The 15,307-nt window shown below is 36.3% G+C and overlaps 1 protein-coding gene across 2 annotated transcripts in view; it reads right to left on the bottom strand.

Annotated features, from left to right (window-relative positions):
• The window catches only part of khk (ketohexokinase), a 149,638-nt gene that overhangs the window by 104,007 nt on the left and 30,324 nt on the right, over positions 1 to 15,307 (bottom strand). For both annotated transcript variants that reach the window (XM_041252787.1, XM_041252788.1), the window contains exon 2: positions 10,953 to 11,069. In XM_041252787.1, coding sequence (XP_041108721.1) covers positions 10,953 to 11,069 — 117 coding nt within the window. The remainder of the gene's footprint in view (positions 1 to 10,952; positions 11,070 to 15,307) is intronic.

The raw sequence follows: 15,307 nt of genomic DNA, 5'->3' as shown, positions 1-15,307 counted from the left end.
ATAATTGTGTGAATCTTGGGCCCCAGCACCTTTCCAATTGTGCCTATCTGCTTGATGCTTGACAAGATCGGCCTAATTGTTTCTCCTAACTTGGACTTTTGTGTTTGATATCACCGCTTTAAATGGCTGTTATGTTTTTGTAACTTATTTTTTTACATTGACAATGTTATAGATACTACCTACTTGGTCAAAACACAAATATTTGTTGACGTAAATAGGTCCACAGTGAGAAATCTGCAAAATGAACTTATTGCAAACATTTCCTATTTTACAGTACTGTATACCCAAACGTAACAAGTGTGAATTCTTGGAGTGTGAGGTGTGTTGAATATAACTTGCATTAGACACCTCAGAACCTTTCACCAACCAATTAGACTATCTATTAAAAGGGCACTACAGCATGATATATGACAGAGGAGCATTCAAATTAAAAAAGATAAAAAGTAAAATATTACTGAAAAGGTAAATATTTGTAACTTAAATGTTTACAATTGGTTTCATAGACGTTAAAAGCACTAAACTTAGACTACCTTTCCTAAATTAACGTTCCAAGATTAGTGCTAATCAGGGTCTGTAAAAACCTGAAGGTAATGTTACATTTAAATGTTTAAAATAGCAATAAAAGGCACTGATTACTATTTTCTAATTACAGTAAAAACCCTGAATATCATGAACGACTAGACAATAGGCCTTCTTATCAGGATTCTTTTGCTAAAGTAAAACCTAGAGTGGCTTAAACTGGTATGTATGGGAGTCTTACTTCTTATCCTCACCACAACACTTTACTTGTACAAAAACAACCAACAACAAAGGGGATTAGCCACAGACAAGACAAAAATAAGGGTTCTCAAAGAAGATGTCATAAAATGGGTAAGTTAAACACGACACAGTTATAACTAACTTGGTACACCTTAGTGATGTGAGCTCATAAGCTTTAAAAAGGATTTGTATATACAGTCACAGTAGTTTTTATATCAGCCGTTAAGTTACATCCACACTTGCCAGAGCGATGCAAGCGAAGTCGCCGAATGTCAATCCACACCAGATACGACTTGGAAATGATCTAAAAGACTGGAAATAAATACATGACCCTGCCTATGAATTCCTATTGGACATACTAGAGATGGGCTGTCCCATTACAAAATAGGTCTTGTTTGATTACCACCCTGACCTCCAGCAATTCCATTGTAAAATAAAGGTTGGACTTGTAAAATCTATAGATCAGAGTTATTGAACATCCCTATATAGCCAACAGTTTTGTTGTTATCATTATTATTAGTAGTAATTCTACAGTAGTCGTAGTATTTTTTTTTTTTGTGGTAAATAGTTTCTTGAACAGAGTTCCAGCTTATGCACATTCACCTAGGATGCAGATGCCAGCTGGATATACTTGGGCATGATGGTGACTCTCTTGGCATGAATGGCACACAAATTGGTGTCCTCAAAGAGCCCGACCAGATAAGCCTCGCTAGCCTCCTGCAGTACCATGACAGTAGAGCTCTGGAAGCGCAGGTCGGTCTTGAAATCCTGGGCGATTTATTTGATGAGTCGTTGGAATGGCAGCTTAGTGAATTTTTGACAGTGGCGGATCTCCCTCAAAGCCACGGTCCCAGGCCTGTAACGATGAAAATGTTTTACATCGCCTTTAGCAGTGGCATTCTTTTGGGCAGCTTTTGTAGCAAGCTGCTTCCAGGGCACCTTTCCTCCAGTAGACTTATGAGCGGTTTGCTTCAGTCTTGCCATCTTTCCCTGCTTTCCATCAGTGACTGCTGATTAAAGTTCTGTTTAGTAGTGCTATTTATTGCCCATTAAGGGACCATTTTAGCTGTCAAGTGACAGCTGGAAAAATAATTCTACTTAGCAACAAGGACATGCAATTAACTATGACAAAAAAAGGGCTGTAAATTAAATATTGAGAGAAAAGGCGGGGGGGGGGGGTGCAGAGCATGCCATTTACTGATTTGAAGCCTGGTAAATCTCTATCTGTCATAACAGCTGGACAGTAGGAGTATAGTTGAACTGATATTTTCAAAAAATTATTTTATTCTTATACATTTTACTGCAATCTCAATTGTGTTTCTTTACAAATTCCTTCTTTGATCCTTTTTGTTTATTAATTTTAAGTATTTTAAAGTACATACATTATTATTATTATTATTATTATTATTATTATTAAAAAATACATAATCACCATCTTTATTATTGTTATTATTATTATTATTATTACCCATGTTATTAAGCACAGGTGATCACTTACCTTGTATTATTATTTACTTTTATTTACTTTTTCCTTTTATAACAATCTGGTGAACTTGATGGAAAATACTTTATAAATATGGCTCAATCTTCAAAACTAATTATGGGCTTGATCATGCTGGGATTAGAGATGAAACAATTTTTCAATAGTACGATATATCATGATTACAAATATTCGTGATAATCGTATTGTTAACTTTTTTTAACTATTCGATAATCGTAGAAAATGATAGTCACACTCACTAAATGTGGCTGGAAGCAGAAAAGATGCTTTTCTCTTCAAATAAATTGATCTTGTACTAGGGCTGCTACGATTAAATCAAATCAATTGTTCGATCGAATACATTCCTCATTATATACATGGATATATATACTGGATAATCAATTTAACAATTACATTTTTGTAAAGCGCATAGTTAATAACATTATGTAAGTTCATCAACGAAACTGCACCAAACGCCCTGCCTTGCTATTCACAGTATTTTTGCCACAGACAAGCAGTGGGCGTGATCAGTGGGTGTGCTGTTCTTCGCCTTCTTGTGTTAACTAGTATCTGATTTGCTGATCCCATCCTACCAGCGAATCAGTTTTGAAAATTTTTGGTAAGTACACCTCTCTGTTTACTCACTATGCAAAAAAAAACAAAAAAAAAAACGTGCCACGTTGTATCCAGAGCAGGACGACAGACTTGTATTCCTGGCATACAGCCTGTAAATAAATTGTGCACATTGAAAAAAAAAATACTGTATATAGTTTGCGCTGCTTTGGAGTTTCAAAATGAACTGTTACATAATTAATATTTAACTATTCAATAACGTTAAAAATAAATAAATAAATGATGGGATGTTAAATGCAATTTTGGAGTAAGGATCAGCTAGCGGGTATGCAATTTGTGGTAAGTAAATACATTTTATTTTATTATTATTATTATTATTATTATTATTATTATTATTGTTATTATTACAGTTGTCCCGCATTATACCACCCCTCTTTATAACGGCACCCTCGCATACCGGCAGCTCTTCTCTCTGAACAAATGTCACCAATATAAAAACAGTGCTATTTTTACCCATTATATCACCACCCCGCTGTCTGCCATCCGCCAACTTCCCCAGCCAAGCAAACATAAATATAAGCATTGTAGTTTCCTTCATTGTAGTGCCAGCGAAATAATCATGGTCAATTAAAACAACAAAGCTATGCAGTTAACCTTTGACTCGTTTTCCTAATTAGTTGTTAACTGAACGTTTATACCAATGTCATCAACACTCCCGCTCCCAAAGCAAAACAGGAAGTACAACATGGTGAGTCGACCCTACATTTAACACCAGAGCAAAAGAAACAAATCTGCATGTATGCATCTGAAAATAAGAAAGCAAGACATCACAAATGTCTTGAATCTAGCAGTCTAAAATAACTTTTATAAATTCACAGTCACAAAACATTCATATATATATATATATATATATATATATATATATATATATATATATATATATATATACACGGTAATTGGTTTGTTTACGTGCTAGTGTTGTACAAATGAAGGCTTTGTAGCATCCTCTGGGGAAGACCTGCTCGATGCTGTCCGAGTCAGGACTTGATGGTGCCCGGAATCCACTTTACTTTCTCTCTGTAATCTCGAGTCCAGACTACTTGTCCATCCTGTAACTCTCGGATTTGTGCTTTACATCTGAGCTTGCTCTGATCAGTCTGTCTGTCAATCACATATTGTCGAAGGTCAGGTTTCAAAAAGTCCAGTCTACATCTTAAATTTCTTCCTAAAAACAAGCTGGCTGGACATTGTTTAGTTGTTGAGTGTACTGCATTTCTATAAGAAAGTAGAAAGTTGGAAATCTTGTATTGCAGGGCTGCTTGTTGTTGCCTGCACAAAACGTTTGGCCAAACCGTTAGTGGCTGGGTGATATGCTTGATGCCATTGCTTTTGACAAAAGTTTGGAAATCAGCTGACACAAATTGTGGGCCATTGTCACTCACAATCTGAGTTGGCAAACCTGTGCAAGCAAACAGGTCTTTCAACACTTCTATGGTCTTCGTGGATGTGGGGCCTTCATCTTCACCACTCCCAGGTGCCCTGTATGCAACTCTTCAAGAACCTGCACACGTATCTTAGCTGGAACAGTCACCCGACTTCCCCACATGAGACATCTGTGGTGCATAGTGATTTGATCTTTCCACCCCTTCATTGTAGACTCATAAACTTCAGCCAGGACAGGATCCTTTGTAGTGTCTCTTCTCAGTGTTGCATATGTCTTTGGCAACTGGCTGATCTGAGACATATTAAACACATCTACAGCTGTTGATTCTTCTTGCTGTTTAGCATGGGGCTGTTTAAAAGGGAAGGCGCGATAGTCCATTGGCATTGCCATGTTGCTTGGTGCCTTTGCATTGCACATCATAGGTGTGAGCACCTAAAAACAGCACCCATCTCTGGATGCGTGCAGCTGCCATTTCAGGAATCCCCTTTTGTGGATTGAAAATTGAAGCAAGTGGTTTATGATCAGTCAGAAGGACAAATTTCCTTCAATATAGATACTGTCCAAACTTCTTAACTCCCCAGACAGAACTTAAGACCTCCCTGTCAATCTGCACGTAGTTTCATTCTGCAGAAGAGAGTGATCTAGAGGCTATTCGTTTTTCACAGCTGTCTGGCATTACATGGGGGATTACTGCACCAAAACCATACGGCAAAGCATATCGTGCAAGTCATATTTCTAATGTAGTATTGTAGTATGTCAAAACTTGTTCTGAGGTAACTGCCTGCTTTGGTTTTTGAAATGACTCTTCACAGCGTTTCTACCACTGCCACTTCCTTTCTTTTTGTAACAGCTGGTTCAGTGGGCAGAGTAGTTAACAAATTGGGTAAAAAATGGTGGTATTCATTTACCAGTCCAATAAATTATCTAAGCTGAGACACTTTTAATGGACGTGGTGCTTTCAGAACTGCTTCTACCTTATCTGAAGATTTGTGGAGTCCGTCAGCATCAATTACATGTCCACAATATGTAACTGAGACTTTGAAAAACACTTACTGCGGTTTATTCTCAACCCATACTCCTCTAGTTTCTGGAGTACTTGTTTCAGGTTTCTCAGATGGTCTTCATCATTGATTCCAGTGACAATGGTGTCATCCAAATAACATCTGCAACCAGGTATGCCTTGGAGCACTTTATCCATTGCACACAGCCACAAAGCTGGAGCTGAAGCCACCCCATAGACAAGCCGATTGTATTGAAGAAGGCCCCTGTGTGTATTAATGGTAAGAAACTTTCTAGACTCCTCCTCTAATACCATTTGAAGGTATGCTTGTGCAAGGACTAGTTTACTGAAGTGTTTGCCTCCTGACAACTGCTGAAAAATCTCGTCAATGTGAGGAAGCGGATACTGGTCAGTTTGAAGAACTGGGTTGATAGTTACCTTGAAGTCACCACACACCCTAACAGTACCATTTTTCTTTACAACTGGCACTATTGGGGTTTCCCATTCACTCCACTTGACCTTGTTCAAAATACTGAGCTGCTCAAGGTGATCCAACTCCTCATCTATCTTCTCTCTGTAGGTATTTGACATGCCTTGTAGAAACGGGGAGATGCTCCTTCTATTGGGACAATCTTGGCCTTTATGCCTTTAAGCGTGCCAATGCCGTCTTTGAACACTGATGCTGCCTCTGCTAATACCTTTTCAAGTTGCAGCTGTGTGTTTTCAGCTGATTATGCATAATTGGCATGTAGGACCTTAACTGAGGCCCAGTCCAGCTATATCTTGTTTAGCCATTCCTGACCAAATAATGCTGGTCCACCCTTTTCAATCACGTATAAGTCAAGGTGAGTCCTTTGAAATGCTCACTGAAGTCCTTTTTAGCTATTACTGACACAGCTGAACCTGTATCCAGCTTCATCTTCAGTGACTACCGTTTAACATGGAGGGGCGATCCAGATTGCTTGTTGCGTTGTATTGGCCAGGCAAGCAAGTTCTAAACAACTAATGCTTATATCTCCCAAGTCACTGTCACTATTATCACTGTGTTCCTGGACAGCATGTACTGTTCTGAAACCTTTGATCTCTGCACTTGCTTCTTTGGAATTGCACGGCATACTGTCTGAATATGTCATCGTTTTCCACATTTTCTGCAGTGTTCATTCTGAAAACTAACCCATTTTGAATCACTACAATTCTAATGTAAGGAAAAAAGCTGCATGGCACACACACACACACAAGATTCAAAACTGTGCAGACACATGGCAAATGACATTTAATAGAGAAAAGTGTAAGGTACTGCACGCAGGAAATAAAAATGTACATTATAAATATCATATGGGAGATACTGAAATTGGAGAAGGAATCTATGAAAAACACCTAGGAGTTTTTGTTGACTCAGAAATGTTTTCATCTAGACAATGTGGGGAAGCTATAAAAAAGGCTAACAAGATGCTCAGATACATTGTGAAAAGTGTTGAATTTAAATCAAGGGAAGTAATGTTAAAACTGTACAATGCACTAGTAAGACCTCATCTTGAATACTGTGTTCAGTTCTGGTCACCTCACTATAAAAAAGATATTGCTGCTCTAGAAAGAGTGCAAAGAAGAGAGACCAGAATTATTCAGGGCTTAAAAGGCATGTCATATGCAGACAGGCTAAAATAATTGAATCTATTCAGTCTTGAACAAAGAAGACTACGCGGCGACCTAATTCAAGCATTCAAAATTCTAAAAGGTATTGACAATGTTGACCCAAGGGACTTTTTTTGACCTGAAAAAAGAAACAAGGACTAGGGGTCACAAATGGAGATTATACAAAGGGGCATTCAGAACAGAAAATAGGAGGCACTTTTTTACACAGATAATTGTGAGGATCTGGAATCAACTCCCCAGTAATGTTCTTGAAGCTGACACGCTGGGATCCTTCAAGAAGCTGCTTGATGAGATTCTGGGATCAATAAGCTACTAATAACCAAATGAGCAAGATGGGCCGAATGGCTTCCTCTCGTTTGTAAACTTTCTCTTATCTTCTTATATATAAAATGGGTTCTTTTTAACAGGAAAACATAGTGTCTCTTTTTTATACGCATACTCTGTTATAGCAGATGGAGATTACATCAGCAATAGTTAACCCTTAACCTTCTGAACAATAACATAACAATCTCCAGCTTTAGTACGGTACTGCAGATTGTGGTTTGTTTTGGTGTGTTTCCAAACAGGAACTGAAGAGGGCCGGGGGTCAAAATCTGAGCGATTGGTAGAATTTTTTTTTGTAAAGGTTGTTGTTTTTTTTTACTATATAAAGAAGAGACCGACAGACTGGAAAATTGCAAATGTAATACCGATCCACAAAAAGGGAAACAAAACTGAACTATAGACCAATAACTGTAACTATAGACCAATAAGCCTGAGTTCTATTATATGGAAACTACAATAAGATCCAAAATGGAAAATTACCTATATGGTAACAGAGACCTTTGAGGTCTTCAAAGCTTGTGAATAATTATTATTTAATTAGTCCAATAAAATGTATCACTTCTCCTTCTCTTAGTCTATCATCTCTGGACTAATACGGTTACCATTTCATCTATCTACGACTATGGAAGATAACAAAACTCGACATCTAAAGTGGAAACTTACCACATGAGAAAAAAGGAAGCAAAACTGGACAGCAATATTTTCTTCCTAACTAGATGCAAGAAACTGAACTTAATACCAAAAGGGCTCATCATCTATAATCCTTTGAACACTACATTCAAATCTATGTATGCAGAACATCTTTGTACAAAGACTTCAGAGAAACTAAGAAACCACCTAATACACCTAATATGTGCAAATAAAACAGCTTTAAAGAAACAGATTTAAACACTGTATATTAACCTGGACACAAAAACCAGCACAGCAGCAAACTTTTATACTAAATGTAAGGAACATTACAAGAAACATCTACAGGCAGACATGCAACAGAAAATTAAAAAACTGGACAAATTACAGAAATCTAAACCAATAAGAGACACTTCTATTAACCAACTCAGCGTCGTAAACCTTTCTAAAAACAATTTAACTCAAGCAGAAACCTCAGTTTTATTAAAAGGTTTTGACATTTTGCCCGTTACAAAACCTGGACAAAATAAAATTCTAAAACCTCTGACTGGAAACCACCAAGTGGACGTAATGCCAGCCTAGAAGCTTACATCACCACCTTCCGTCAGAAAGTAAGTTCTCAGATTATCCAAAAACAACTAGATATCCCTAACAATGTTTCAAATATTGAAGGAAATGCTATATTATCATTAAAGAATAATCACGATATAGTAATTAAACAAGCAGGTAAGGGAGGTGCTGTAGTCGTACTAAACACCACCGATTACATTGCTGAAGCAGACCGTCAACTCTCTGATGTACTCTATTATAAAGAACTTTTAGAAGATCCTACTAAAGAATACATACAAAAACTAAACAACAAACACAATAAAATGTGTAAATAAAGCAGGTGTAATAAAGCTTGCAGTGCCATTTTGACAGATTTAAATACTGTACTGTAAAGGGATCATTTTTTGTAACTATTAATGGTAATATAAAGACAATTTCATTAAGATTATTTTTCTTCCACCTCTGTGGTAGTAATTTCTTTTTTCACTCTTGCTAGAATCTTGCTCTTTTTTAAAGTCTGTAGCTTCTCTGTGTTGCAGACCATATACCACAGAGAAAAAAAGACAGAACTTTTTTTTTTTATTGTTCAGTTAAAAAAGTAATTGAAAAATAACCGTTACCTATCGTGATAATTGGTGCATCGTGAAAGAGGCTCTCAACTATTTGTATCATGGAAATTTATTATCGTTTCATCCCTAGTTGGGATGTGTCACATAGAATATAAACGTGTTGCTGGCTTTGTTTTACAAGTATAGAATAGCAGGACCCCGATAATATTTTGGTTTGTTTGGTGAATCTCCACAAAACTTTGCTTTATACATATGTAAAGACCTTCTTGTCATGGATTTGTTCCACAGGACAATTTTCTGAACAAAATGTTATTTATCTTAAAAACAAACAAACATTTTTTTTTAAAAAAGCCATGGCTTGAAATTACATCAATGTTCAAGTTGTGTGAATACAGGACTTTTTTGGTGTCATTTTAAAAGCAAGCAAAAAAGTCACATATTTCATTTAAATGCTGGATATGTAGACTGCATGTATGCTCCAGTTTATTTTTGCTTATTAATAAATCTATTTTTATGCAGCTTGCATAATCAGAAAGAAAATATCTCGGTGCTGCTAATACACTACCTGTAAGCCACCAAGACACTGTCTTTCTTTTGGATGTCTTCATAGTCGTTCAGTTTGCAGGATACTACTACACCTCATAAATTAACTTTTCGTCGTCCACGATGAACTTGTTTTGAGACACGACGTGTTTTGAGGCGTGTGTTTGACTTGTGTCAAGGGTGTCAGTTTCATTCTAGTCATGCGATGAAAAAAAAAAATAGAAACAGATTCTATTTTAGTGATGCAAATTTTCTCAAAACTACATTGCTCAACATCACACCTGCGGTGTGGCTTCTAATTAGTCACTCACGTTCACGTTGGTTCCACGTAACGCATAAAGAGACCTCAGTGATGGAGTTAACTCTTAGATATTATAGATCTAGCTACTTACATCAGATGAATATTATATATAATATATATATATATATATATATATATATATATATACATATTAGCCATAGAAAATGTTCAAAATATAGCTTTTTGATCATATTTATGACAGGGATAGAGTAAGACTTCCAGACTTGCCCATTTCAAATTTCACTATGGGCTTAATTAATTTCTGGAGTTGCTATTAAAGGTGTCAGTTAAACCTGTAAAAGCTAAAACTGAAATGAAATATGAGTCCTTTTTTATCCCTGTACAAGATTACAACAGATAATCCCAAATATTTTACAAATACCAATATAGTAAATACAGATCTTTTGTCATGTTAAGGATTCATCTATCATTAAGTGATGAACCTGTCAGGATTAAGCCTGGCATATACTACATACTGGCACTCCACCGGTTCTCATGACATTGTAAGGGATAGAAAAAAAAATGTGATTGAAGCAGCAGTCTTATTTCTCAGCCTGTCAGAAAGACTAAGAAGCAAATGCCACTTCAGTTAGCCTGCAGAGTTAAAACCTCTAGTCCTACAACCAGTCCTTGTTTGACCGTAAATTATTATTGAGCAACCAGGCCACTATTAAATACATGTGTCCTCCGATTTAACTGCATGAACAACTCAATAGTAAACCTAGACTGTCCTTTAGAAGTTTATCATGGTAAATATGCACTGTATTTTATCAATTTCCTTGTGCTTTTCCCTTGGTTAAACATTTACCTTACATTACCTTGGTTTTCCATGTTTTTAAATATGCTGTCCCATACCTCCTGGGCTTACAATGCTTACCCCTGCTTTCACTATGCTTTATTAAACTTTGCTATGTTTTTACTATGATAAACTTTATAAGACTTACTCATGTTGTGATAAATGTGATCTGTTCACAGCAGACTTTGGAGTGGCCTGATTTCCTGGCACCTGATCAATTTAACAATACACCTAAACAAGGGACGTACATGATTGGTGGCAGGACTAGTGACACTTTATAACCCTGCACTTTTTAAACTGAGCTTGTAGTTGGAGAAGGAAGCCTGCTACTTACTCTGCAACGCACCCTGGTGCCAGTGACCCCATGAAAGCACAAGGCGCCCCTAACAGTGAGATTACTGTACACGAGTTGGACGCATTGCCACCCCGCTGCCATCTTTGGGACAAACACCTGGGAAAAGAACAAACATAAACAGAATTTTAAAATATATATATTTTAAATCAATGCTGGATTGCCATTGTTTCGCTTGCGATTGCTCATAGAGAAGCTCTTACTGGTAATATGGGGTCAGTATTTCTAATTTCATTCTGTTACATGGATAAAATTTCTTCGATGTGATGTGACACAGTTTTTAACCGAACTAAAGCCTGAATGAATGCTAGTGCTCTGATACATCCAGCAAATTTAAAACAATCTGTGAAGCTTTTGTTTCAGTTCAACGAGGATCGATAATAAAAAATAAAAAAAATATTTTGAAGCTTTATTACTGTCTCGTGTTTCATGGATTAAATTTCCAGATTAAAACACTGGGCTGATTGTCTGCCTTTACTTACCTTTGTTGTTTCATTCTTTTGTCCATTAAAAATGCTGGTACAAATGAGATAAGGAACAGAAAATCTGAGATTCTTAAAGAGGATTTTAAATCATTAGCAAGACAGCTGAAAAAGTTAGGATGCAGAATTATTCTCTCAGGTCTACTACCTGTTGTTGGTAGTGGGAATGAAGTATTCAGTAGAATTAGGGTTTAAATACTTGGCTAGCTGGTTGGTGTGTGTAAGAAGGGCTGGGATTTATAAACTGGGATTACTTTTGGAAAATAAATTGATATTATAGGAAAGATGGACTCCACCTAAATAGGTTAGGGGCAAGCAGGTTTTAGCTGATAACATCAAACATCACCTAGCAAGGTATTTAAACTAGGAACTGTGAAGGGGAGGGAATCTAAAGAGGCATGTAAAATTCAGGTTAAAGTATCCTGCCATTCCTGCTACCTGCTGAGTAACACAGAGGTGTGTTCTACAGTAACCTTCGTCAAATTCCTATTACCCCTGCTCAACCACATGCTCTTGATTGGACCAATTTACACCTAGGTTTGTTTAATGTCAGGTCACTGTCTAATAAGGCTGTGTTAATTAGTGATTTTTTTTCAGGACATTTATATTCTCTCTTTAACTGAAACTTGTCTTGGATTGAATGACAATGTTTACCTGATTGCAGCTTCTCTACCTACTTCTTTTTTTTAACCAGAAAGCTCGCTTTACTGGGCAGGGAGGTGGACTTGTTATTGTTTTCCGTAGTGAACTTGAAATCAAACAGGAAATTGTTGAAGGTTCTTCATCTTTTGAAGTTTTAACCTTGACATTAAACAGTCCTTTACCTAATAATATTGTAATTATTTATTGACCACCTAAGTCAAACCTGCTATTTCTGGCTGAATTTGGGAAACTGCTATCTATATTGACAGTCAAATATGATCTTTTATTGGGTGATTTTAACCTTCATGTTGACATTGATTCTGATTCTAACGCCTTGGAACTTTTGAGGCTACTGGATTCCTTAGATTATATCCTGCATGTAAAGGTCCTACGCATAATCGTGGCCATACTTCAGATCTGGTAATTTCTTGTGGTTTAGCTGTTAAGAACATCATAACCCTAGACCTTACTATTTCTGATCATCTTTTTGAGGTGAATCTGCCAGTATCTGCAAAGACTGTGGACCATACATTTAAATCTCAGGTAATTAATTATTCAACTGCTGTTAAGCTTTCTAATGTCTTGAGCTCATTACCACTCTCTGGGTCCTCATCAGTAGAGCTGGTTAATACCTACAACACCATCTTGACTGGTATCTTAGATACTGTAGCGCCAGTCAAAACTCGGAGAGTGTCTTTTAAAAAAAGCTTACTGTAAACTAGAACAGAGATGGCCAGAATCTAAACTGCATGTTCATTCCATTGCATGGAAGGACCATCTGGTTAAATACAGGAAGGCTCTGGTGTTGGCTAGATCGTCACATTATTCTAATTTAATTGAAACAAATAAAAATAATCCTAGATTTCTTTTTGCTGTCCTAGACAAATTAATTAATATTTCCCCTAATAGTCCTACCCTTGACATTGGCTCATCTCACAGCTGCAATTACTGTAGGGCTAAATTATGGAATGCTCTGCCTTCTTTTGTCAGGGAAGCTGAGACTGTTACAGGTTTCCAGTCAAGACTAAAATGCACTTTTATAAAATTACTTTCTTATCTTAGTGGGTTTTATCTTATCTTTATTTTTGGGTTTGAATGTAATTGTAATTGCTGCTTTTTCATTATTTGTATACTGTTATTTAAATATGTTATTTAAATGATCCGATTATTGAGTTGCACGTGTGAGATGCTATACAAATGTATTGTGGTTTGTTCTTTCTTTTGCTATGTACTGTACAGTGCGTTTACGATACTTTTGTATAAAAAGTGCTAAATAAGTGCAATAAATACATTTATTATCTTTAAACCAGTAGTGCCCACATTTTTTATATGCCGCCCTCCTTAAAAAAATGTTTTTACACTTGATGAGTCAATATTTAGCAACACTAAACATTTCTAACAAATAAATCAGTGAAAAATACTTGTAACTTAAATCTTTTTGTTAAACTTGGTGATTCAACATTGACCTAACAGATACATCTGAAAAACATTATCATTCAGTAATTAAATCTGACAAAATAAATCTGGGTTTTCACAAAATAAATATTTATTTTGCTAAATTGGAAGCTAAATGAAGAGTTTGATTTGGCATTATATGCTGCAAAGCTACCAATGTCTCCGCATTTGGAAACTGTTCATCAGGAAGCTTGTCTCCCAGGGGAACTACTGTCAACTTCATCTGTGTGCACCCACACGTTCAAAGTATATATATATATATATATATATATATATATATATATATATATATATATATATATATATATATATATATATATATGGTAGGGGAAAGCTGAATTATTATTGTTGTGTTTCATTATTAGTTTCTGTAACGTTCCGATGTTGTTAAATGCATTATCCTGTAACTTATTACCCTTCCGGTGTTATTCGTGTAATATGTGGATGTGACCTTGATAGGCAGAGTAGTGCTCTGGGGTGGGGAAGGGCTGTCTATGTCTGTGTGGATGGTGCTGATTTGTTGTTAGCCGCATAATAAACTGCCTTAAACGCGAGATCCTTTGTGTGTGTCTCCAATAAGAGCTACAGTATTATAAATGTATAAATAAAGAAATAGCAACTAGAAAAATACACATCATATTAAGTGATTTGGCTGATGCGTTTATCCACAGCAATTGACATATATATATATATATCTATATAAAAAGTACAAGGTTTATGTAAAAAATATATATATATATATATATATATATATATATATATATATATATAAGAGGAACGGTAGTTTCTCATACAAGTTAGAAAAACATGTCGGAAACTGCTGAGATTTAGTTATACAACGAGACACTAGTGATCCTTCGCTTGCAGCATCTGTGGAGTAGAAGTTAGAGCACTGTGCTCCTGACTGTAGGGTTGTGAGTTCAATCACAGGTGTGGGACACATTGCTGCTGTTTCAGTTAAAAAGTGCAGGTAATTGTGTGTTACAACTGTAAGTTGGCCTGGATAAGTGTGTCTGCTAAAAATAATAATAATATGCGTGACATGGTTAGTATTTGGATGGGAGACTGCCTTGCAATACCAGGTACTTTGGAGTTTTACTCAGTGGTGTAGTCGAGGGTATATGCAGGTAAACGGCGTTTACGCACTTTGAATTTGGGCAATATATTATTTACCCACTTCTCATATAAGGGATACAGAGTTTACTCACTTCTATTCTCCTATGATGTGCAAATCCTGTGTTAAAGACAATGTATTTTAACGGCGAGAGTCTGTGTTGTGTTCTGAGAATGTAAGCGGAGCAAAGCGGTGACAATTCCATACACCCCTCATAATAATATCTTCTGCTCTTTCTTTCATTCTGCTCTGCTCCCCCGCTCCAGACAGAATGGTATATATATATATATATATATATATATATATATATATATATATATATATATATATATATATATATATACAGCTCTGGTAAAAATTAAGAGACCACTACAAATTTTTTCTTAAATCAGCATCTCTACATGTATGGTAGCCGTTCCATTCCAGTGTCTGTTGAATTCCAGCACAGGCACACCTCATTCTACTGAATAGGAGATCACCTGAACCAAATCTTATTTAACGAGGAAAAGTATAAAAACCACTCCTGTGGTCATCACTATCATCTTGCAATAGGACCAGCTGGATGGCAAAACAGTGCTAGCAGTACCTCAAAAGTAATTGGAATCCAAAAATAACTATTAACCATGCCCAAAGAGTTGAAAAGG

This window comes from Polyodon spathula, chromosome 6 (genome assembly GCF_017654505.1).
Source record: "Polyodon spathula isolate WHYD16114869_AA chromosome 6, ASM1765450v1, whole genome shotgun sequence".
NCBI lineage: Eukaryota > Metazoa > Chordata > Actinopteri > Acipenseriformes > Polyodontidae > Polyodon > Polyodon spathula.
Note: the sequence above shows the minus strand (reverse complement) of the source record. Positions and strands in the feature narration are given on the sequence as shown.